A 25654-nucleotide genomic window follows, 5' to 3' on the forward strand; every position below is an offset into this window, starting at 1 on the left:
ATTTTACCCAACGTGTTTCATCTATGGTGACTTCTTCAGGGTTGTTAATTCTTAGACAATAGAGTTTTCATGTTATGATGACAGAAATAATTGCAAAAATAGGCTGGAAAGGACATTGGGGCCATCAGTATGCTTTATAGACCTGAAGGAACAACAGTTACTAAATAAAGTATAAATGATAGTATGGAATGTTCTCATTTTCTAAGATAAAAAAATGCATATTTAGTAAAAGTGTCCTTATACTGATATATTTGTACCTGGCAGGGTTGGTATGTATTTATTTTGTTCAGGTAGTTACTGAACTGGACAGATCTGGTTTATATGGTTGTTCTGTTCTCAGGTTAAGTGATCAGGAAATATTTGGCATCCATTGGTCACCCATTGCGAAGGAGAACAGCAGTAGGTATATAAACAGTAAACAAACTCTCAATGCGCTTATAAGGTGGGATGCCCTGAAGTTAATATGACTCAAAAACCCTGAAAACTGCGGTTTTTGGAGGTGTGATCAAAGGGGTGCGCATGTGCAGAAGGCCTTCTGGGTCATAAACCTGGAAGGGTTGGTATGGTGACCGGTGGTCACCATACCAGTGACAGGATCCCGGCATCGAGATGGCCGGTGGGGGGGGGGGGGCACGGGCGAGCGCGAACAAGTCCCTTGCGGGCTCACTGCAGGCTCGGTGCACTGCGCTGCGCTCGCCGCAGGTTCAATTCCCACACTATGGGTGTTGTGGGCATTCACCAATGGGAATAGTCACTGCTAGTTGGCATGCCAACTGTTGGAATTCTAAGGGGGCGGGATGTAGGGGGAGGTATAGTGACCTCCGGGATGTAGGGGCAGGCTCCTGACCTCCGGTCACATAACTACATACCACCTGGAAGCCCTATCATTGCAAAAGACAGGTCTTTTCGTAAGAAATATCCTTTGCGATTTTAATAGTATTTTTACAGGTATATCGGCATTATTAACACTACTATGCATACAATGAGTGTTGGGATGTATCGCAATGTTTATACTCTTTTGTGAATCTGTGCGGTAGCAAGGATTTGCACAGCATGTGAATCATACACTGCCACTGGTAAGGATCAATGCAGGTGGCAGAGCTCGACTAGCCCTGACCCTTCCTTTCTATCCTTTGGCACAGGGGTGTTTTAAGAGAGGAGAAGGCCCACGTGCAGCCTCCGTTGCGGGCCCCTTCTTTTACGGCAGTAAGTAGACTCTGGCATTTTGCACCCACACCTTGCACCCATTATAAAAACACCTATGCTTTGGCAGTCTGGATGGTGGTAAGATGTTCTCCAGCTGTTTCCTCATGGCCAGTGGTGAAGTGACTCCAATCTATGCTGCTAATCTCTGGTACTTTGCTGGTTTTATAACAAATGTGGTACTTTTAAAAGAATTTCTCCTAACCAGTAAAGTCCCCTTTATATACTAAAAAAAAAAACTTAGAACATGGGCGGAATGTAATGAAGTTGCCGGATTGCCGGAGGTGCAGGATGCCAGCCAATCTCAGGTGTTGTTTTAAAGGGGCAATCACTTACAAGGCATGGTTTTGCATTGTAAGTGATTGCCCCTTTAAAAAAAACATCCAAGATCGGTCAGCATCCTGCACCTCTAGCGATCTCGGATTTCCATTTTATTTATTTTTTAAATTGACAGAAAAAGCTAAAACCACATAATTTAGGCAGTTTTTTGTTTGTTTGTTTCTACAGTATTATTAACCTCAATAACATTAATTTCCAGTCAATTTTGACCACCTCACAGCTCACAATATTGTTTTCACCAAAACTGGCCAAAGACGGCAGCAGTCTTGGATGGCTACTAAGTGACAGAGCAGCGGCACAAGAATACTTTATAGCACATCAATTTATTGCCCATCTATGAAACATTGCCACAGCGTGCTAAGGTACAGTGCACAGAACAGTGCAAACAATAGATCTATATATTTATTTATTTATTTTGAACTCGCCACTCTGTTCAATCTGAGTGGAGTCACAGAGCTTTGAACAAAGGGCAACAAACAGTACAAACAATATAAATATATATTTTTTTATTATTTTTCTGCTTTTTAACTTGTAGCTCGGTTCAAACAGCATGGATCACAGGGCTTGTAGATGTACATGAACAGAGCGCACTAGGGCAAAGTGCACCAAACAGTACAGTTTACAGCAGAGTATAGCGCAGCATTCAGTATAGCCACTTGTGAGACTCTGGACACAGCACAGCGAGTATAGCAGGGGGCAGCCAGAAAGTTGCCAACCATTATCTATCTAGCTATCATTTGTTGAATAAATAGTATTTGTTAGTGCCTGTATACAATACATTTATACACCTTTTTTTAGTTCTCGTTTTCAACCATTGTAGCTTTTGACCGTTACTTAGCATATACCTCACAGCACGGAATACATTTATTATTTAAATTGTTCCGTATACGTATACCATCTTTGGAATTAAATGTGATGATGTGAATTAAAATGTATTAAAAGATATTTCTGAAAACTGGTAATGTCACCTATGGCAACCAATCAGAGGCTTTCTTTCATTTTCTAAACTGAACTAGCAAAATTATACTTTGAATATGATTGGTTGTTATGGGTAACATACAGGTTACACAGCTTTTTCTAGACCAAAGTGTTCAAAAATGCCCCTCACTTTATTTCCTATTTCATGTTGTTATATAAGCGGAAAAAAGGAATGTGAAGATCCTGTTTCCAAATGCTCAATGGATGTCTGATTGTACTTTTTTCTAATATTTTATAGATCTCCAGATTGTCAGAGAACTATTTAATTTTACAACAAAGGCTGAATGACATGATTATGTGTAATCAGCTAAAATCAGAGACCACTGCTGTTTACTTAAGGGGAAAGATGATGACGGAAAATGATCTGCAGGAAAATGAAATAGGTACAGTAAGATGTTTTTTATGTTTCAGTCTCTGAGATCATGAGGGTGAAGAAATGTGCATTGAATATTGGGGGGATGTACAATTAATTTTGTGCTAGAAGCTTGTTTACAGCTTTGAAAAAATAAACAACAAGTCATGGCGCTTAAGGTGGGTACACACTGATAGATATATCTGCAGATCAGTTGATCTGCAGCTATATCTATGGACGGATCGGGCAGTGTGCTGTGCATACACACTGCCCGATCCGTTGGGGACTGACGTCATAAACTGGGCGGACAAGCACACACGCCTGCCCAGTTTCAGCTGTCAATCACTGCCGGACGCCGCAGCATATGTACGGGCGGCCGGCTGGTTGCACAGCGATGTGCCAATATATCGGTAGATATATTGGCTGTCGGCTGTACTGCGGGGCCGATGTGATATGTCTGTGAACGATGGAGTTCACAGACATACACACTGGCCGACGGACCTGCGATATATCGGCCGTTCACTAGAACGGCCCATATATCGGCCAGTGGGGGTAATTCCAAGTTGATCGCAGCAGGAATTTTTTTAGCAAATGGCCAAAACCATGTGCACTGCAGGGGAGGCAGATATAACATGTGCAAAGAGAGTTAGATTTGGGTGGGTTATTTTGTTTCTGTGCAGGGTAAATCCTGGCTGCTTTATTTTTACACTGCAAATTAGATTGCAGATTGAACACACCCCACCCTAATCTAACTCTCTCTGCACATGTTATATCTGCCTTCCCTGCAGTGCACATGGTTTTGCCCAATTGCTAAAAAAATTCCTGCTGCGATCAACTTGGAATTACCCCCAGTGTGTACCCATCTTTAGTCAAGTCTCACATATAATATAATGGAAAGTTCGAAAGGATGGTGTAGTATGTACTAAGTGCAGGATGATAGGACTGACAATTTTGCCTTTTCTTTTGAGTGACGCATGGTAGCATAACATACTCACTCTGAGGTGAGGCAACCAGTGCATATAAAGGTTTCTTTAATGGCAAATTTGCTTCACCACGTGTAATACAACCAGTATTCACCACAAATAATGCCTCGTCACAGGTAAAATCAGCGTATCATTCTCACAATCAGTGAGGCTTTTTTACTCCTATAGCGGTTTCTTTGGGGAACACACCTGTATCCCTATGTAGCATCTCTCCATTATAGCCAGAATGAGGTCTATAAAAAGATGGATAACTGAATCAGCGCTAAGTTTTCCACTGTTTGTTTTAAATGGTAAACATTTTGAAAATAAAATAAAAACATATGAGTGGTGCATAGCAGAATCAGAAGGCAATATACAGTATGACCTGTGGGCAAGCTACCGGGCAGACGCCAGTACAGGGACATAAATTACACTGACACTTTTAGAATGAAACCTGCCCTCTCTCTTCCATATGATGCATGTTAAAGCACTATGCAAAAATAGCAATAATAATATCAATAATGTGGTATTTGAGTTGAATGTTATACCCAATGACCACCATACTATTTATAGAGCATTGCAGTGCCCACCATATAGTAAACAGAGTGTCACAATGACCACCATATAATGCCGGGAGAATCACAGTGACCACTGTAAAATGCAGGGAGCATTGCAGTGACCGATATAATATACACAGAGCGTAGCAGTGACCGCCATATAATATAGAGATCATGGCTGTAGCCATCATATAATGCAGAGGGGAATGCAGTGACCACCATATAATGTGAGGAGCATTGCAGTGATCGCCATATACTGCAGGAAGCATCACAATGACTGCTATAGAATACTGACAACACAGCAATGACTGGCATATAATGTTGGGAGCATCGCAGTGAATGCAATATAATTCAGAAAGCATCACAGTGACCACCCATATAATGTATGAAGCATTGCAGTGATTGTCATTTAATGCAGAGAGCTTCATAGTGACTGCCATATAATGCAGGGAGCATCACAGTGGCTGCCATATTATGCAGGGAGCATCGCAGTGATTGCCATATAATGAAGAGAGCATTGCTACAGTATATAATACAGATAGCATGGCAATGACTGTTATATAATTCAGGGAGTGTCACAATGACCACTGTATTATACAGGCAGTATTGCAGTGATCACCATATAATAAAGGGAACATTGAGTGACTACTACATAGTGCAGGGAGTATTACAGTGACCACCATATAATATAAGGAGTATTGCAATGATCACTATATAATGCAGAGAGAATTGCAGTGACCATCATATAATGCAGGGAGCATCAGAATGGCCACCATTGTATGCAGAGAGCATCACAGTGGCAGCCATATAATGCATGGAGCATTGCAGTGACTGCCATTTTATGCAGGGAGCTTCACAGTGACTGCCATATAATGCAGGGAGCATCACCGTAACTGCCATATAATGCAGAGAGCATCGCTATATAATACAGAGCATGGCAGTGACTGTTATATAATGCAGGGAGTGTCGCAATTACCATATTACCACCATATTACACAGGCAGCATTGCACTGACCACCATATAATGAGGGGAGCATCAAGTGACTACCACATAATGTAGGGAGCGTCTCAGTGACCGCTTTATAAAACAGGGAGCATTGCAGTGACCACTATATAATGCAGGGAGAATTGCAGTGACCATCATATTATGCAGAGATCATCATAGTGCCTACCATTTTATACAGAGAGCATTACAGTGGCTGCCCTAAAATGCAGGGGGCATTGCAGGACCGCTATATCATGCAGGGAGCATCACAGTGACTGCCATATAATACAAAGACCATCCGTAACCAGCATATAACACAGATAAAATGAATACACTCCTTGCACATACACAGTACTAATACACCCTCACAACAGACTGTATTAAAAAAACACACACCAACCACCACCCCTCCCACAAAAAAACAAATACACACTACATATTTGTATAAAACATTTTCATACCTCCACTGGCACTCACTTGTCCCGAAGGTGGAACTATGTGGTCCCTGTAGAGTTCCAGAGTGTCATGCATCTGCAATGCTCTGTAACAAGAAATTAATACAGAGACATGTTGCAGAAGCGGAAGGGACATTTACTTGGCTGAGAGGGTAGAGTTTCAGCCAGAGGGAGTAGTCAAATACACAGACCAGGTAGAGGAGACGAGGGGTTAGGGAGTCAGTGTCTCAGAAAGTGAGAGGAGGAAGTATTTGGGCATCTGCAGCTCAGGTGCTGGCAACTGGTTCAGCATACTAGGAACCAGCCACCACTTCTTAATCAGTTCACCTGCATGGCTGTCTCCTCCTGGCTGCACCTCAGACAGACAGAAGATGCTAGGCAGTGCCCTCAAACTTCACCCCCTTCCATCACACTAAGCATCGCCCCTCACAGAAATGGGCCTTTAAGTAGTAGGGCACAGAGGGGAATCATCGTAGATGAGCTAAATTTAGCACATCTACGATCAGCTCTGAATCACCCCCTTAATCCAGTAAGGATTCAGTATGAGTCTCCTCAGGATAGCATTTGTTACAAAACAATCTCTAAAGACTTTGGGCTTCACCAATCCACTGTCAGGCTGATAGGTTACATACAGAGACATTTACTCTCTGCTGGTATTCTCCACAGGAGTGGTACCAAAACAATATTAACTCCAAGCGTACATTAATATTCCCAGGATATGTTTAAGGATTTGCCAGCCTTCTTGCACTGGCTAATCAGTGTTTGAGTCCACCATCCGGCAAACTCTGAACAAGAATAGTGTTCATGAGATTAGACACATGTGTCCTCTTACAGCCTTGCTGCAGTACTAAACAGCCCTTGAAGTCGCACCTAACCATGAGAGTCATCCAAATCCAAAACCAAAACCCCAAAGGGTGGTTTTGGCAAAACCAATCCAGATCCAAATCACGAGCGGGGATTCAGATCCAAAACCAAAACACAAAACACGAAAAGTGCCCGCCGCACATCTTGTAGCATAGCATGTTTTATGCAAATACAGTCGCAGTCACACACAGAATATAGGGGGTAATTCAGACCTGATCGCTGCTGTACATTTTCGCACAGCGGGCGATCAGATCCGAACTGCGCATGCGTATGCACCTCAATGCACAGGCATGACGGATGGCTGCAAAGGGGATCGCCGGTCAGTGACGGGTTTGTGCAAAGGATCCATTCACACGGGCGTTCGCAAAGAGATTGACAGGAAGATGTCATTTGTTGGTGTCAACTGACCGTATTCAGGGAGTGTCTGGAAAAATGCAGGTGGGACCAAGCCTTTGAAGGGAGGGTGTCTGACGTCAAATCCGGTCCTGAGCAGCCTGATGTGATCACAGCGGCTGAGTAAGTCCTGGGCTGCGCTGAGACTGCACAAAATCAGTTTGTACAGCTTTGTTACACATGCGTTCGCACACTTGCACAGCAAAAATACACTCCCCTTTTAGATGGCGACTTTCTGATCGCAGGGCTGCAAAAATCGCTGCTTAGCAATCAGATCTGAATTAGCCCCATAGGTATGCTGCATATCATTTAAATCAGTGGAAGCTGCTCGTTCATCCTATTATTTTATTTTGCATCTAAGCCGCATCTTCACTGAAAAAAATGTAAAAAAAAAATACGCTCAGTGCTATAGAGTCACACAGCAGTCAAGCGTTATGTGTAATGCGACTTGTAGCGCACGGAGCAAAGATGTTAGAGGACACTTCTGTAGCTAGGAGGAAGTCAAGACTCTCAGAAAAGAATATTGCTGTTTAAAGTTTGCTAAAGGCCTTTAGGATTAGCCAGAAGACTACTGGAATAATGTTTGGTTGATGAATGTAGATAGAATGTTTTATCTTTTATAGAATGTGCTACGTAAATGATAACTAGAGTTTGATTTGGTGATATGGGCAACACCTACTCTTGTCCCCTTTAGAAGGTTTGATATCTCTCTTCCTTAATGAAAAACCTTCTATTTGAAGAACATAGGAGCCTTGTCCCCTTGTCCCAATCGTATTGTCCAAACAAATTCTAAAGAAGAATATTAGATGGTGGTTGTTGCTGAAGGACAAAGACTCTAAAGACTGTCTACAATTAAATGTGTGAAGTAGAAGACATTTGTGTTTTGGAACTCCAAACCAAAACCATATTCATAGAAAGTAGAATTTGATGGCAGATAAGAACCACTTGGCCCATTTTAGTGATGAGCGGGTTCGGTTTCGCGGAAACCGAACCCCCCAGAACTTCACCTTGTTTACACGGGTCCGAGGCAGGTTCGAACCTTCCCGCCTTGCTCGGCTAACCCGAGCGCGCCCGAACGTCATCATCCCGCTGTCGGATTCTCGCGAGATTCGGATTCTATATAAGCAGCCGCGCGTCGCCGCCATTTTCACACGTGCATTGGAGATGATAGGGAGAGGACGTGGCTGGCGTCCTCTCCGTTTATTTATTGTAGAAGAGACAGTTGATTGCTTGTTTATTACTAATTGTGGGGAGGATTGGGAAGCAGCTGTTAGCAGCTGTTAGGAGTACAGTGCAGAGTTTTGCTGATAAGTGACCACCAGTTTTTATCCGTTCTCTGCCTGAAAAAAACGCTCCATACCATATCTGTGCTCAGTGTGCTGCATGATATATCTGTGCTGAGTGCTCACACTGCTTAATTGTGGGGACTGGGGAGCAGCTATAGCAGGAGTACAGTGCAGAGTTTTGCTGACAGTGACCACCAGTATACGTTTGTCTGCCTGAAAAACACTCCATATCTGTGCTCACAGTGTGCTGCTTTATTGTGGGGACTGGGGACCACCAGTATAATTAATATTATATAGGAGGAGTACAGTGCAGAGTGCACTGCTGTACCTACCTCTGTGTCGTCATCCATTAAGTATACTATCCATCTACATTCCTATACCTGTGGTGCATTTTAGTTTAGCAGTTTGCTGACAGTGTCCACCAGGTCCAGTATACTATATATAGCAGTACGGTAGGCCACTGCTGTACCTACCTCTGTGTCGTCACTCGTTATCCATTAAGTATACTATCCATCCATCTACATTGTATACCTGTGGTGCCTTTTTTATAGACTAGTTTAGCAGTTTGCTGACAGTGTCCACCAGGTCCAGTATACTGTATATAGCAGTACGGTAGGCCACTGCTGTACCTACCTCTGTGTCGTCACTCGTCATCCATTAAGTATACTATCCATCCATCTACATTGTATACCTGTGGTGCCTTTTTTTTTATACTAGTTTAGCAGTTTGCTGACAGTGTCCACAAGGTCCAATATACTATATATAGCAGTACGGTCGGCCACTGCTGTACCTACCTCTGTGTCGTCACTTGTCATCCATTAAGTATACTATCCATCCATCTACATTGTATACCTGTGGTGCCTTTTTTTTAGACAGGTTTAGCAGTTTGCTGACAGTGTCCACCAGGTCCATTATACTGTATATAGCAGTACGGTAGGCCACTGCTGTACATACCTCTGTGTCATCACTCGTCATCCATTAAGTATACTATCCATCCATCTACATTGTATACCTGTGGTGCATTTTAGTTGTGCGCAGTATATATAGTAGTAGGCCATTGCTATTGATACTGGCATATAATTCCACACATTAAAATATGGAGAACAAAAATGTGGAGGTTAAAAAAATAGGGAAAGATCAAGATCCACTTCCACCTCGTGCTGAAGCTGCTGCCACTAGTCATGGCCGAGACGATAAAATGCCATCAACGTCGTCTGCCAAGGCCGATGCCCAATGTCATAGTAGAGAGCATGTAAAATCCAAAACACAAAAGTTCAGTAAAATGACCCAAAAATCAAAATTAAAAGCATCTGAGGAGAAGCGTAAACTTGCCAATATGCCATTTACGACACGGAGTGGCAAGGAACGGCTGAGGCCCTGGCCTATGTTTATGGCTAGTGGTTCAGCTTCAAATGAGGATGGAAGCACTCATCCTCTCGCTAGAAAAAAGAAAAGACTTAAGCTGGCAAAAGCACAGCAAAGAACTGTGCGTTCTTCGAAATCACAAATCCCCAAGGAGAGTCCAATTGTGTCGGTTGCGATGCCTGACCTTCCCAACACTGGACAGGAAGAGCTTGCGCCTTCCACCATTTGCACACCCCCTGCAAGTGCTGGAAGGAGCACCCGCAGTCCAGTTCCTGATAGTCAAATTGAAGATGTCAGTGTTGAAGTACACCAGGATGAGGATATGGGTGTTGCTGGCGCTGGGGAGGAAATTGACAAGGAGGATTCTGATGGTGAGGTGGTTTGTTTAAGTCAGGCACCCGGGGAGACACCTGTTGTCCGTGGGATGAATATGGCCATTGACATGCCTGGTCAAAATAAAAAAAAAATCACCTCTTCGGTGTGGAATTATTTCAACAGAAATGCGGACAACAGGTGTCAAGCCGTGTGTTGCCTTTGTCAAGCTGTAATAAGTAGGGGTAAGGACATTAACCACCTCGGAACATCCTCCCTTATACGTCACCTGCAGCGCATTCGTCATAAGTCAGTGACAAGTTCAAAAACTTTGGGTGACAGCGGAAGCAGTCCACTGACCACTAAATCCCTTCCTCTTGTAACCAAGCTCCTGCAAACCACACCACCAACTCCCTCAGTGTCAATTTCCTCCTTACCCAGGAAAGCCAATAATCCTGCAGGCCATGTCACTGGCAAGTCTGACGAGTCCTCTCCTGCCTGGGATTCCTCTGATGCATCCTTGAGTGTAACGCCTACTGCTGCTGGCGCTGCTGTTGTTGCTGCTGGGAGTCGATCGGCATCCCTGAGGGGAAGTCGGAAGACCACTTGTACTACTTCCAGTAAGCAATTGACTGTACAACAGTCCTTTGCGAGGAAGATGAAATATCACAGCAGTCATCCTGCTGCAAAGCGGATAACTGAGGCCTTGGCAGCCTGGGCGGTGAGAAACGTGGTTCCGGTATCCATCGTTAATTCAGAGCCAACTATAGACTTGATTGAGGTACTGTGTCCCCGGTACCAAATACCATCTAGGTTCCATTTCTCTAGGCAGGCGATACCGAAAATGTACACAGACCTCAGAAAAAGACTCACCAGTGTCCTAAAAAATGCAGTTGTACCCAATGTCCACTTAACCACGGACATGTGGACAAGTGGAGCAGGGCAGACTCAGGACTATATGACTGTGACAGCCCACTGGGTAGATGTATTGCCTCCCGCTGCAAGAACAGCAGCGGCGGCACCAGTTGCAGCATCTCGCAAACGCCAACTCGTTCCTAGGCAGGCTACGCTTTGTATCACCGCTTTCCAGAATAGGCACACAGCTGAAAACCTCTTACGGCAACTGAGGAAGATCATCGCAGAATGGCTTACCCCAATTGGACTCTCCTGGGGATTTGTGACATCGGACGACGCCAGCAATATTGTGCGTGCATTACATATGGGCAAATTCCAGCACGTCCCATGTTTTGCACATACCTTGAATTTGGCGGTGCAGAATTATTTAAAAAACGACAGGGGCGTGCAAGAGATGCTGTCGGTGGCCCGAAGAATTGCGACCCACTTTCGGCATTCATGCACCGCGTACAGAAGACTGGAGCACCACCAAACATTCCTGAACCTGCCCTGCCATCATCTGAAGCAAGAGGTGGTAACGAGGTGGAATTCAACCCTCTATATGCTTCAGAGGGTGGAGGAGCAGCAAAAGGCCATTCAAGCCTATACATCTGCCCACGATATAGGCAAAGGAGGGGGAATGCACCTGACTCAAGCGCAGTGGAGAATGATTTCAACGTTGTGCAAGGTTCTGCAACCCTTTGAACTTGCCACACGTGAAGTCAGTTCAGACACAGCCAGCCTGAGTCAGGTCATTCCCCTCATCAGGCTTTTGCAGAAGAAGCTGGAGAGATTGAAGGAGGAGCTAAAACAGAGCGATTCCGCTAGGCATGTGGGACTTGTGGATGGAGCCCTTAATTCGCTTAACCAGGATTCACGGGTGGTCAATCTGTTGAAATCAGAGCACTACATTTTGGCCACCGTGCTCGATCCTAGATTTAAAACCTACGTTGTATCTCTCTTTCCGGCAGACACAAGTCTGCAGAGGTTCAAAGACCTGCTGGTGAGAAAATTGTCAAGTCAAGCGGAACGTGACCCGTCAACGGCTCCTCCTTCACATTCTCCCGCAACTGGAGGTGCGAGGAAAAGGCTAAGAATTCCGAGCCCACCCGCTGGCGGTGATGCAGGTCAGTCTGGAGCGAGTGCTGACATCTGGTCCCGACTGAAGGACCTGCCAACGATTACTGACATGTCGTCTACTGTCACTGCATATGATTCTCTCACCATTGAAAGAATGGTGGATGATTATATGAGTGACCGCATCCAAGTAGGCACGTCAGACAGTCCGTACGTATACTGGCAGGAAAAAGAGGCAATTTGGAGGCCCTTGCAGAAACTGGCTTTATTCTACCTAAGTTGCCCTCCCTCCAGTGTGTACTCCGAAAGAGTGTTTAGTGCAGCCGCTCACCTTGTCAGCAATCGGCGTACGAGGTTACTTCCAGAAAATGTGGAGAAGATGATGTTCATTAAAATGAATTATAATCAATTCCTCCGTGGAGACATTCACCAGCAGCAATTGCCTCCAGAAAGTACACGGGGACCTGAGATGGTGGATTCCAGTGGGGACGAATTAATAATCTGTGAGGAGGGGGATGTACACAGTGAAAGGGGTGAGGAATCGGAGGATGATGATGAGGTGAACATCTTGCCTCTGTAGAGCCAGTTTGTGCAAGGAGAGATTGATTGCTTCTTTTTTGGTGGGGGCCCAAAACAACCAGTCATTTCAGTCACAGTCGTGTGGCAGACCCTGTCACTGAAATGATGGGTTCGTTAAAGTGTGCATGTCCTGTTTATACAACATAAGGGTGGGTGGGAGGGCCCAAGGACAATTCCATCTTGCACCTCTTTTTTCTTTCATTTTTCTTTGCATCATGTGCTGTTTGGGGAGTATTTTTTTGAAGGGCCATCCTGCCTGACACTGCAGTGCCACTCCTAGATGGGCCAGGTGTTTGTGTCAGCCACTTGTGTCGCTTAGCTTAGTCACACAGCGACCTTGGTGCGCCTCTTTTTTTCTTTGCATCATGTGCTGTTTGGGGAGTATTTTTTTGAAGGGCCATCCTGCCTGACACTGCAGTGCCACTCCTAGATGGGCCAGGTGTTTGTGTCGGCCACTTGTGTCGCTTAGCTTAGCCATCCAGCGACCTTGGTGCAAATTTTAGGACTAAAAATAATATTGTGAGGTGTGAGGTGTTCAGAATAGACTGGAAATGAGTGGAAATTATGGTTATTGAGGTTAATAATACTTTGGGATCAAAATGACCCCCAAATTCTATGATTTAATCTGTTTTTTAGGGTTTTTTGAAAAAAAACACCCGAATCCAAAACACACCCGAATCCGACAAAAAATTTTCGGTGAGGTTTTGCCAAAACGCGTCCGAATCCAAAACACGGCCGCGGAACCGAACCCAAAACCAAAACACAAAACCCGAAAAATTTCCGGTGCACATCACTAGCCCATTTAGTCTGCCCTTAACACATGTACAGGTGAAACTCAGAAAATTAGAATGTCGTGCAAAAGTTAATTTATTTCAGTAATTCAGCTTAAAAGGTGAAATTTATATACGTATTATATAGACTCTTTACATGCAAAGTTAGATATTTCAAGCTTTTATTTGTTATAATTTTGATGATTGTGGCTTACAGCTTAAGATAACCCCAAATCCAAAATCTCAAAAAAATTGAGTATTATAATAAAATCAATAAAAAAAGGATTTTAAATACAGAAATGTTGGCCCTCTGAAAAGTATAATTATGCATATGTACTCAGTACTTAGTTTGGGCTCCTTTTGCATGAATTACTGCCTCAATGCGGCGTGGCATGGATTCTATCAGCCTGTGGCACTGCTGAGGTGTTATGGAAGACCAGGATGCTTCAATAGCGGCCTTCAGCTCTTCTGCATTGTTCCGTCTCATGTTTCTCCGCTTTCTCTTGACAATGTCATATTTCATGTCATATTAATGCAGACATTATATATATCCACCACTTTCTTTGGTAAGTGATACTGAGGAGTCTGTGTGCTAAGACAAATATAAAGAGAGCTGTTAATATTCAGTAATTAGCTAAGCTTTCACTGACATGTCGGCATCCATCCCTCGGCTTTTACTGAGGAAATCTTTTGTATGTGCAAACAGATTTCCTCCTGCTCATTGGATACCTTGGTAGTGATGTAGTTATCTGCAACTGCCATAATCACTCCTGAAATCATGCCCCAGACTGCTGTGTGAACAAAAATGTAAGGAGGGGAACTTAATTCACCCAGAGCACTACAGGGGTGTGGTGGTTAATTATTATTATTATTATCAGTTATTTATATAGCGCACACATATTCCGCAGCGCTGTACAGAGAATATTTGCCCATTCACATCAGTCCCTGCCCCAGTGGAGCTTACAATCTATATTCCCTACCACATGTACACGCACCCACATTCACACTAAGGTTAATTTTGTTGGGAGCCAATTAACCTGCCAGTATATTTTTGGATTGTGGGAGGAAACTGGAGAACCCGGAGGAAACCCATGCAAGTACGAGGAGAATATACAAACTCCACACAGTTAGGGCCTTGGTGGCAATGGAACCGATGACCTCAGTGCTGTGACGCAGTAATGCTAACCATTACACCATCCGTACAGCCCTGCCACAGGGTGAGTTTGATATTATAATATTGGGGTGGACTACACACATAGGGGGTATAATGCCCCACAAAAGGTGGTTGGATTATACATATATTTATTTACACATAGTGGTGCTGGTGGGGGGTTGCAACAGCTAGAGTCTATGGACACTGGTGGCTGAAGTGATAATGCCACTGGGCTCTATTATAACTATATGCCACTGGGGTTATTGTCACTTAGGAGAAAAGATTACCAAAGTACTAAGTCTGGTGCTAAAGAAAAGAGATGCTTGACCTACACCTGCTGGCTGCGGGGATAGTTAGTCCCCTGAGAGGGTAAGCAAAAAAAGTATAAAAGCAGTGCTGAAAAACTGGATATGGTATAAGGACTAAAACAACATTTATTTACACGTCAAATTTCATAAAAAAATGACTACATGACATTACTAGAAAATTGGTCCAGCACAGCACATTAGCAGAGAGATTACCACTTTTATGGAAACTGGATTTTACGTGCACAAATTGTCCATGGAGGGTAGCCACAGTCCTGGGGATACACACGCCAATTTTAAGTGAATAAACAAACACTATTTGCAAATGACCTTCAAGCTTGATTGGGGACCTGATGGAAGTCCTATTAGAAGCTCAGGTCTTTGGTAGGCTGTGAGTCGCACTGGATTCCCCTTTTGATGTTAACAGACGTTTAGGCAATAACTCCAGGTGCAGAAGGATTCCAATTATTGTCCAGTTCCTTTATAAGGATGTAAGGCAGTAATGCTAACCATCCATGCTGCCCACCTGGAACTGGGTGGGATACAGGTAACTGACGCTCAGGATGTCGGCAGTCAAAACACAGACAGTGGCATCCCGATGGTGAGAATCAGGACAGGGGCCAGGTAAGTATATTTACCTTTCCTCCCTACCCCCTAACCCTCCCTTCCCGTAGCCTAACCCTAACACTTCTCCCAATAGCCTAACCTTCCCTGGTGGTGCCTAACCCTACCCCCCCCCCCCCCCCCCACACACACACACACACACACACACACAACCTAACCCTCCCTTCCCTCAGCCTAACCCTAACACCCCCCCCCCCCCCACCATAGCCTAACCTTCCCTGGTGGTGCCTAAACCTACCCACCCCAACCCTTCCCCTCAGCCTAACCCTAACCCTCCCTTCCCTGCAGCCTAACCCTAACCATCCCCAGTGGTGCCTAAACCTAAGACACACACACACACCTCTTCCCTGCGGCCCAACGCTAACAGTACCCAGCATATTTACATTTGGGATGTCGACCATCGGGATTCCGGCATAGGCACTTCCACTGATGTCAGGTTTCTGGAGTCGGCATTCTGGCCGCGTGTCGGGATTCTGGTGCCTGGATTTCAACTGCTGACATTCTGAACGTATTTCCTGGAGCTTAATTTGATGGGTTGGAGTAGCTATCGCTGCTGTACATAGAAGCAGCAGCAATAGCACTAATATGTTAATGCAGCAGGTGGTGTCACGACTCCGGCATGCATATCTGATCTGAGCTACTGTATGTCCAAGGACGCAGTGGGGGGTATTCAATTGTTTGAAAAGACAGTTGGGTGTCTGTTTCTTCCTATCTAATAGACAGGAAAAAAACAGACACCCAACCGACTTTTCAAACAATTGAATTCCCCCAGTATCTGAAAATCTGCGACACCACCATCGCCCAATGCCAAAGGAGCTGCCAAGAGGCCAGGAAGGGCCACGTCCCTATATCGCAACAGTGGTGACACGCCTCCATTTTGAGAAACGGAAGCCATAGCCACCCCCTCTCCACTCCCAAACAGCATCAGACTGTCAATTACTGACAGTCTGATGCCGCCTTGCATCTGCCGTCGGCTGGCCTGTACTGCATATGAGCTGTATGGGTCCAGCGTATGTGCTAAGCTCCAAACATCAGTACTTTGTGGCATACACTCAGAGCTGGCCCTAACCAATATGATGACCTAGGCAAGATTTTGGCAGGTGCCCCCTAGCACCACTGCTAGTTCCACCTCTGACCCTGCACCCCTTTCCCGGCACCATCACCGCTCACCCATAGCGGTCCTTATTTTGGGGCTCCTACCCCCTACATTTTAAATAGGAACAGTGCGCACATTCAGCACGCAGCCCAAAAAGGGGCCTGTTTTTGCTGGGAAGGGCCATGGCCACACAATAGTACCCCCAATTCAAATTACACCACACAGTAGTGCTACTTTATTCACAATATATCATGCAATAGTGTTCCTTATTCACATTACATCACACAATAGTACCACTTTACCTTATATACGTTACGCCTCACAGTAGTGCCACTTATTCACATTACATCACACTGAACTGCTCCTTATTCACATTACGCCACACCATATTGCTCTTTATTCACATTAGACCAGACAGTAGTGCCCTTTGTATATATTAAGCCACACAGTAGAGCACCTTATACACATAATGCCACCCATTAGTAATGCCTTTATACACATAATACCACACAGTGATGCCCCTTACACATATGGCACACATTATTAATTTCCTTATAAACATAATGCACCTTACTCATTATGCAAACCTTTTTTCTCTTATGTCCTAGAGGATGCTGGGAACTCCAAAAGGACCATGGGGTATAGACGGGATCCGCAGGAGACATGGGCACACTAAAAAGACTTTGACTGGGGGTGAACTGGCTCCTCCCTCTATGTCCCTCCTCCAGACCTCAGTTAGATTCTGTGCCCAGGAGTGACTGGACACACACTAGGGGAGCTCTACTGAGTTTCTCTGGAAAAGACTTATGTTAGGCTTTTTTATTTTCAGGGAAACCTGCTGGCTACAGGCTCCCTGCATCGTGGGACTGAGGGGAGAGAAGTCAGACCTACTTCTTCTTAGTTAAGGGCTCTGCTTCTTAGGCTACTGGACACCATTAGCTCCAGAGGGTTCGATCACTTGGTGCGCCTAGCTGCTTGTTCCCGGAGCCGCGCCGTCACCCCCCTCACAGAAGCCAGAAGAAAGAAGCCTGGTGAGTATTAGAAGAACAGAAGACATCAGACGGCAGAAGACTTCAGTAACGGTACAGCTCAGCGGTAGCGCTGCGCTCCATGCTCCCACACACATCACCAACGGCACTCACAGGGTGCAGGGCGCTGGGGGGGAGCGCCCTGGGCAGCAGTTACTCAGGGTCAATTTAACTGGCAGAAGGCATATTCGGTGCCCGGGCACCATATACAATACCCCCGCCAGTATAATAAATTCAAATTTAAGCGGGACTACAGTGCACCGGGAAGGGGCGGGGCTTAGCCGCACAGCTCACCAGCACCATTTTCTCTCTCCACAGCTGGACCTCCAAGCACCTTACAAGTAACAAGGGAGCAAAACATGCAATTTGGTGCTTTTTATATTTACATTACAGCGCAAACCACATATATTATTTGTAGTATATGGGCACTGGGGTGTGAGCTGGCATACTCCCTCTGTGTTTCTCTCTACAGGCTACCCTGTGGGTCTATCCCCGTAATTTGGCCGGTGTGAGTGTGGGTGTGTCAGTACTTCATGTCGACATGTTTGAGGCTGAGTGTTCTTCCCCGGAGGAAGTTACTGGGGGCGCAGAAAAGGATTTGGGAATGACTCTGTCGGCACAGCCGACTGCTGATTGGGTGAATATGTTGAGTACACTGAATGCAAATGTGGCTTTATTGTCTAAGAGGCTGGATGAATCTGATTCTCAGACACAAACATGGAGGAAATCCATGGAGGACGCTTTGTCTCAGGTACAGACCCCCTCATGGTCACAAAAACGTTCATTTACCCAGATGGCAGATACAGATACCGACACAGACACTGAGTCTAATGTCGATTTCAATGAGGCTACTTTACATCCAAGGGTAGTTAGGAGTATTCAGTACATGATTGTGGCTATTAAAGATGTTTTACATATCTCTGAGGAACCTGCTGTTCCAGACACAAGGATTTGCTTATTTAAAGGGAAAAAGCCTGAGGTGAAGTTTCCCCCCTCTCATGAACTGAACGCTCTTTGTGAAAAGGCTTGGGAGTCGCCAGACAAAAGGTAGCAGATTCCCAAGAGAATTTTTATGGCATATCATTTCCCCTCTGACGACAGGGAGAAATGGGAGTCGTCTCCCAATGTGGACAAGGCTCTATCCCGATTGTCCAAGAAGGTGGCGCTTCCGTCTCCTGACACGGCTGCTCTCAAGGATCCGGCAGATCGCAAGCAGGAGACGACATTGAAGGCCATTTTCAGTAATACTGGTGCATTGCTCAGACCTGCTGTGGCGTCGGCGTGGGTGAGTAGTGCTATTGCTAAGTGGGCTGATAATTTGGCTTCTGATATGGATACCCTTGATAAGGATAACATTCTTTTGACTCTTGGTTATATCAAGGACGCTGCAGATTACCTAAAGGATGCGGCGAGGGATGTTGGCCTCCTGGGATCGAGAGCCAATGCCATGGCGGTCTCGGCCAGGAGGGCGCTGTGGATTCATCAATGGAATGCTGATGCGACTTCAAGAAAAATATGGACGCTCTCCCTTTTAAAGGTAGTGTCTTGTTTGGTGACGGCCTTGCTGACCTGGTGTCTACCGCTACTGCGGGTAAGTAATCTTTTCTTCCTTATGTTCCCACACAACAGAAAAAGGCACCCCCTCATCAGATGCAGTCCTTTCAGCCTAATAAATACAAAAGAGGAAGGGGCTCGTCCTTCATCGCTTCAAAGGGTAGAGGAAGGGGAAAGAGGTCGCCTGCCGTGTCAGGCACCCAGGACCAAATGGTCAAGCCAGGAATCTTGTCTCCACATAAATGTTCTCGAGTTAAGAGCCATTTACAACGGCCTCCTGCAAGTGATGAACCTTCTTCAGGGTCTCCCTGTCCTGATCCAGTCGGACAACATAACAGCGGTGGCGTACGTAAACCATCAAGGCGGAACAAGGAGCAGGGCGGCAATGGCGGAGGCCACAAGAATTCTCCGCTGGGCGGAACAGCACGTGAGCGCTCTGTCAGCAGTCTTCCTCCCGGGTGGACATGATCTCCATCCAGGAGAGTGGGCTCTTCATCAAGAGGTATTTGCAGAAGTGACAAGGCGTTGGGGAATTCCTCAGATAGACATGATGGCGTCTCGCCTCAACAAGAAGCTTCCGATGTATTGTTCCAGGTTGAGGGACCCCCAAGCCAGTGCAGTGGACACCCTGGTAACTCCGTGGGTGTTTCAGTCGGTGAATGTGTTCCCTCCACTTCCTCCCATTCCAAAGGTGCTGAGGATCGTAAGACGACAAAGGGTTCAGGCAATACTCGTCGTTCCAGATTGGCCATGGAGGGCCTGATATCCGGATCTTCAGGAATTGCTTGTAGAAGATCCTTGGCACTTCCTCTAAGAGAGGACCTGTTACTGCAGGGGCCCTGCGTGTTTCCGGACTTATCGCGGCTGCGTTTGACGGCATGGAAGTTGACCGCCAAATCCCAGCTCGGAAAGGTATTCCTGGGGAGGTCATTCCCACTCTCCTTAAAGCTAGGAAGGAGGTTACGGCAAAACATTATCACCGTATTTGGAGAAAGTATGTGTCGTAGTGTGAAACCAAAGCAGCTTTTACGGAGGAGTTTCACTTGGGTCGTTTCCTCCACTTTTTGCAGGCAGGCGTAGATGCAGGCCTGAAATTGGGTTCCATCAAAGTGCAGTTTTCGGCTTTATCTATTTTCTTTCAAAAAGAATTGGCCGCCCTGCCTAAGGTTCAGACTTTCGTGAAAGGAGTGCTGCATATCCATCCTCCATTTGTGCCACCCGTGTTACCGTGGGATCTTGAAGTGGTGTTGCAGTTTCTTACGTCTCACTGGTCTGAACCTTTGCGTAAGGCTGAGTTAAAGTTTCTCACTTGGAAAGTGGTCATGCTTTTGGCTTTGGCGTCTGCCAGACGAGTGTCCGAATTGACGGCTTTGTCTCACAAGAGCCCATATTTGATTTTTCATGTGGATAGAGCGGAATTGAGGACTCGTCAACAATTTCTGCCGAAGGTGGTTTCTTCGTTTCACATAAATCAACCTATTGTGGTACCTGTGGCTACGGATCCTGTGGCAGTCCCCAAATCTCTTGATGTCGTAAGAGCTTTGAAAATTTATGTCGCCATAACGTCTCTTACTAGGAAAACAGAGGCTCTGTTTGTCCTGTATGCTTCCAACAAGATTGGACATCCTGCTTCCAAGCAGACTATTGCACGCTGGATTTGTAATACGATTCAGCACGCTTATTCTTCGGCTGGGCTGCCATTGCCGAAGTCAGTAAAGGACCATTCTACCAGGAAGGTGGGCTCTTCTTGGGCGGCTGCCCGAGGGGTCTCGGCACTTCAACTTTGCCGAGCAGCTACGTGGTCGGGTTCAAACACTTTTGCTAGGTTCTATAAGTTTGATACCCTGGCTGAGGAGGACCTCATGTTTTCTCAATCGGTGCTGCAGAGTGGTCCGCACTCTCCTGCCCGGTCTGGAGCTTTGGTATAGACCCCATGGTCCTTTTGGAGTCCCCAGCATCCTCTAGGACGTAAGAGAAAATAGGATTTTAAATACCTACCGGTAAATCCTTTTCTCCTAGTCCGTAGAGGATGCTGGGCGCCCATCCCAGTGCGGACTGTTCCTTGCAGTTGTATTGATACTGGTTATTTTCGGTTACACAAGGTTTGTGTATCAGTTATATTCAGCTTGATGCTGTTGTTAGTTCATGCTGTTATCTGGTTTTCCTGCTGATCCAGTTGTATGGTGTGTTTGTGGTGTGAGCTGGTATGTCTCTCTCCCTTAGTTTAACAAAAATCCTTTCCTCGAAATGTCCGTCTCCCCTGGGCACAGTTCCTATAACTGAGGTCTGGAGGAGGGGCATAGAGGGAGGAGCCAGTTCACACCCAGTCAAAGTCTTGTTAGTGTGCCCATGTCTCCTGTGGATCCCGTCTATACCCCATGGTCCTTTTGGAGTCCCCAGCATCCTCTACGGACTAGGAGAAAAGGATTTACCAGTAGGTCTTAAAATCCTATTTTAATGCATAACACACATACTGTCCCATACAAATATGCCACACATTATTAATGCCCTTATAGACATAATGACACACATAGTGCCCCTTACACATATGCTGCACATTATTAGTGCACTTATACACATAATGACACACACAGTGCCCCTTACACATATGCTGCACATTATTAGTGCACTTATACACATAATGACACACATAGTGCCCCTTACACATATGCTGCACATTATTAATGCATTTATACACGACACACATAATGCCCCTTACACATATGCCAGACACTATTGCATATCCAACCCCCCCACTGCACACAGCACTCACACTACCGCTAACACTGTGACCTCTGCCTCTGCTTGCATACAGACATGTCCTTATACATCTTACCTCAATACGCCATGCAGCAGGAGATGCCTGGTGTGAGTCAGCTGGCAGTTCCCGGCCAGCTCTACTAATGTCGGGCACATTTTATTTGCATTACTGTGTGAATTAAAATTATCTGTGGCATGCCTATATTCTGTGTGCGACTGTGGCTGTATCTGCATATGAAATGTTACGTTACAGTGATTTCCAGGAATACACTGTAACGTAGTATTTCGTATGCAGATACAGCTGCAGTCACACAGACTATAGGCATGCTGCATATAATTTTAATCAGCAGAAGCTGCTTGTGCCCCTAGGCATACTAAATGCCCTAGGCATTTGCCTAGTTTGCATATGCCTAGGGCCGGCTCTGCATACACTGCTTATGTCTCGGGACCCGAATAAGGCCCATAATGCCTACATATTTGATACCCTTGCCCTCTGAGATTATTGTATGCTGTAAAAAATAACACAATATACAGAATTGGGATTGTATCCTATAAATTTAAAATATTCTTCTTTCTTTTCTTTTTTTTAGAACATGCTGCCTTTGTACAGCTGGCATTCTTTGCTTTCTTTCTGCTTAATTTAATGCAAAGCACTATTTCAAATATATCACCTGTTCATTTTTCCAAAAACAAATTAGCATTTACAGAAAGCTTTTGCACAGTCTGTGTTCTTGCTTTTCTACTTGTGCAGTGTTACGGTGTCAAGACGATATCTAAAGGTATTTACAGGTTCATTTAGTTTTTGCTATCTTCTGTCAGATTCCATTATTGGAAATGTTTTGAGGCAGAAATTGCTGTAACCTGATAACTTTCAGCTGATGAAATGAAGTCATTTCTTTCTTTTTGCCATTTGTTTCTCAGATTCTAGAGAAAGCAAATGATGTTCCTTTGTAATAAGAAACCTGATATGTATACTGATCCATACTGTATTGACACTGTCTTGGTTTCAAATAGAAAACATAGATAATTAAAAAACATAATCCAATTATTCATGTTGTCAGATGGTATAGTTGTACCTATTCATATAAACTATCCTAAACATAAATTGAAAGGTATTGTAGTAAACAAAGGAATAATGTCAACGTAAAAGATCTAAAGTTTCATTTGATAGTGTTTTGCTGAATTTTCTAGCACACAGAAGAATGTTTCAAAGAAACATTAAAATTTGAATTACACTATGTAGAAAAAAAATGATTGGACACTGACAACAAATAGATGAGATTTTATTGATGTCAGTACCTGGTAGGTCCACCACGTGCAGTGATTACTGCAGACACCCTGCTTCACAAACTGTCCACAAGTTCCTGGACAACAGCCATTCTGCCTTACGTACAGTGACCAACTGTGACACTGAGGATGGTCAAGTTGGTCTAGAACGCACTCGTCACTCCAGTTCGTCCCAGAGGTTCTCAATGGGATTAAAATCTGAGTTGGCCAATCCATCTGGGTTAATGAGTTTTCTGTATACCTGTATCACTGTGGGGTTGGTGGGTATGTGTAAGTGGTTGAGGGAGGTATCACAGGTGTTGGGTGGTTATGTGACGGACCTTTACTTTCACATTTTGCACCCCATACCTTGTCCTGCAGTACCATGTTCAGACAGGTAGGATAGATTGATATGAAACAGGAGAGAGTCAGCAACTCCAATAGGATGTATTTTATTGAGCTGCAATGAACTCTGGATTGAAGATGATGAAATGGCAGTAAATTTGGACAATCCCAAAAAAGAAGAATTTGGAATGTAAAAGATGGACAAAGAAAAGACTGTTTGGCTAGAGATCACACCACAAAGGAGCATTCAATATGCAAAAGACAATTAATTGGAATCGCATAAGAATGGCAGAATATTATTGGAATAACAGATGAACATATTAATTAGAATCACAGATACTGGCATACAATAATTGGAATCATATAATGTGGTAATGAGTGATGAAAAATACAATTAATCAACACTACTGTCTAGCTTTCCCTAGCCAAGGTATTTCAGTCTTCACAGGCAATTAACATTGGAGCTCAGACAGAAATCTGTTTTGCCACAGTATGTCACTGGGGAATTGGCACTCAAATGAAAGGGGGTAATCCTGGTTGTTATAAAAGTCAATTGTTCACAGTCATATGCAAAATATGCAAGGAGGATGTAACTAGCAAAGGAATGGTATTAGCTCTGAATAGATACTGTACAATTTACTTAGCAATGAGGGTCTTTTCCAATGCAGCAAACTCTGGGGGTCATTCTGACCCAATCACACACTGCAGTTTATCGTAGCGGTGCGATCGGGTCAGAACTGTGCCGGTACTGCAGTGCATCGGCGCATGCCAGACGGCCGAAGGCCGTCGAGCCGCTACGATCGCCTCTGCCTGATTGACAGGCAGAGGCGGTCGCTGGGCGGGGGGGGGGGGGCGGAATGGCGGCGTTTGGCCGCCGTTTTGTGGGCGCGGTCCGGCCAACGCAGGGCATATGTATCAAAGCTTGGTTGAAAGAAATAAAGTACCAACCAATCAGCTCCTAATTGCCATGTTATAGGTTGTGTTTAAAAAAATTACTACTTTATCTCTCCCTTAGGGCCTGATTCTGAGGCTGACTCTGCACAGCCGTGGCAGGCTAATTACTACCTTATGCTGAGGAGAGAATTCATCTGTATATTGTATTTCATAGATCCATAGGTCTGCATGTGGAAGCCTATCCCATCCTCTATCTGCAGCTGAGACTCTCATCATTATTATCTGGAATTGCACCCACTATATGTTGGGTGCAAAAGATCTGTCTGAAACCAGCATCCAGTTTCCTTCCACACACTACGATCATGCACAGAATTCAGCCTACATGCCATAAAATCCCCACAAGAGGGAACAGTTCTGTGTGTTCACATGGTCACCACATGGTGTCCAGAAATGCCAGCTTCTTGGAAAGTGTGTTCCGCGGGCAGACCAATCTGTCCATACACACTAGCGATCTCCATCATCATGCATATGCCTGATTTCACTATGACGTAGTCATTTATAATTTGTGAGATCCATCTGCAATTCCACTCACGTCTTACTCAGAATTGTGCACCTGTTTAAAATACGAAGAAAAAGCATTCGGCTTATGTGCTGAATGCAGGATGCATAGAGTTCCGGTCTACACAGAACATAACTATGTGATGTAGTATAAAGTTACAGTAGGGTTGGTCATCGACCATTCATGGTTACAAACAATCAATGGTGTAATGGCAGCATAAGATAGTTTTGCCATCGATGGCGGTGAACCAGTGGTTCTCCACCATCGATGGTACAGAGCCCCCAATGTTTTTTGTCTCTCCCTAGTTAACGGCAGGAGACGAAGCCTAGCTCCATCCCCTGATGCACCCAGTCAGTGAAAGAGCAGGGTTGACCATCGATAGTCCTCCATTACATGTTTTATCTCCATCGATGAGCATTCACTTTTCCCCACATGCCCTTGCCTTTTCTGGTTTTCATCCATCTTTCACTTGTGTGGCATAAGTACAGTTAAATTCTCACTATATGTGCTCACTTCTTTGCCCCATTAAAAGCTTCAATACCAATAGTAATAACACTTTCCTTTAAAAGCTTTCAAATCAACATCTATTCTATCGTTAATCTAAAACACATTCATGAATGCATTTTTTCTGACTGTAAATCTAGAGCAGGGAAAAATAACTATTATATGCCAATCTGAAATGACTGGACACAGCCATTT

General features: G+C 44.8%; 1 protein-coding gene across 3 annotated transcripts in view; it reads left to right on the forward strand.

The window, feature by feature from the left end:
• The window catches only part of MYO3A (myosin IIIA), a 527514-nt gene that overhangs the window by 411490 nt on the left and 90370 nt on the right, over nt 1-25654 (forward strand). For all 3 annotated transcript variants that reach the window (XM_063921638.1, XM_063921639.1, XM_063921641.1), the window contains one exon: nt 2759-2903. In XM_063921638.1, the coding sequence (XP_063777708.1) occupies nt 2759-2903 (145 nt within the window). The remainder of the gene's footprint in view (nt 1-2758; nt 2904-25654) is intronic.

The sequence above is a fragment of the Pseudophryne corroboree genome, chromosome 5 (assembly GCF_028390025.1).
Source record: "Pseudophryne corroboree isolate aPseCor3 chromosome 5, aPseCor3.hap2, whole genome shotgun sequence".
NCBI classification, from domain to species: domain Eukaryota; kingdom Metazoa; phylum Chordata; class Amphibia; order Anura; family Myobatrachidae; genus Pseudophryne; species Pseudophryne corroboree.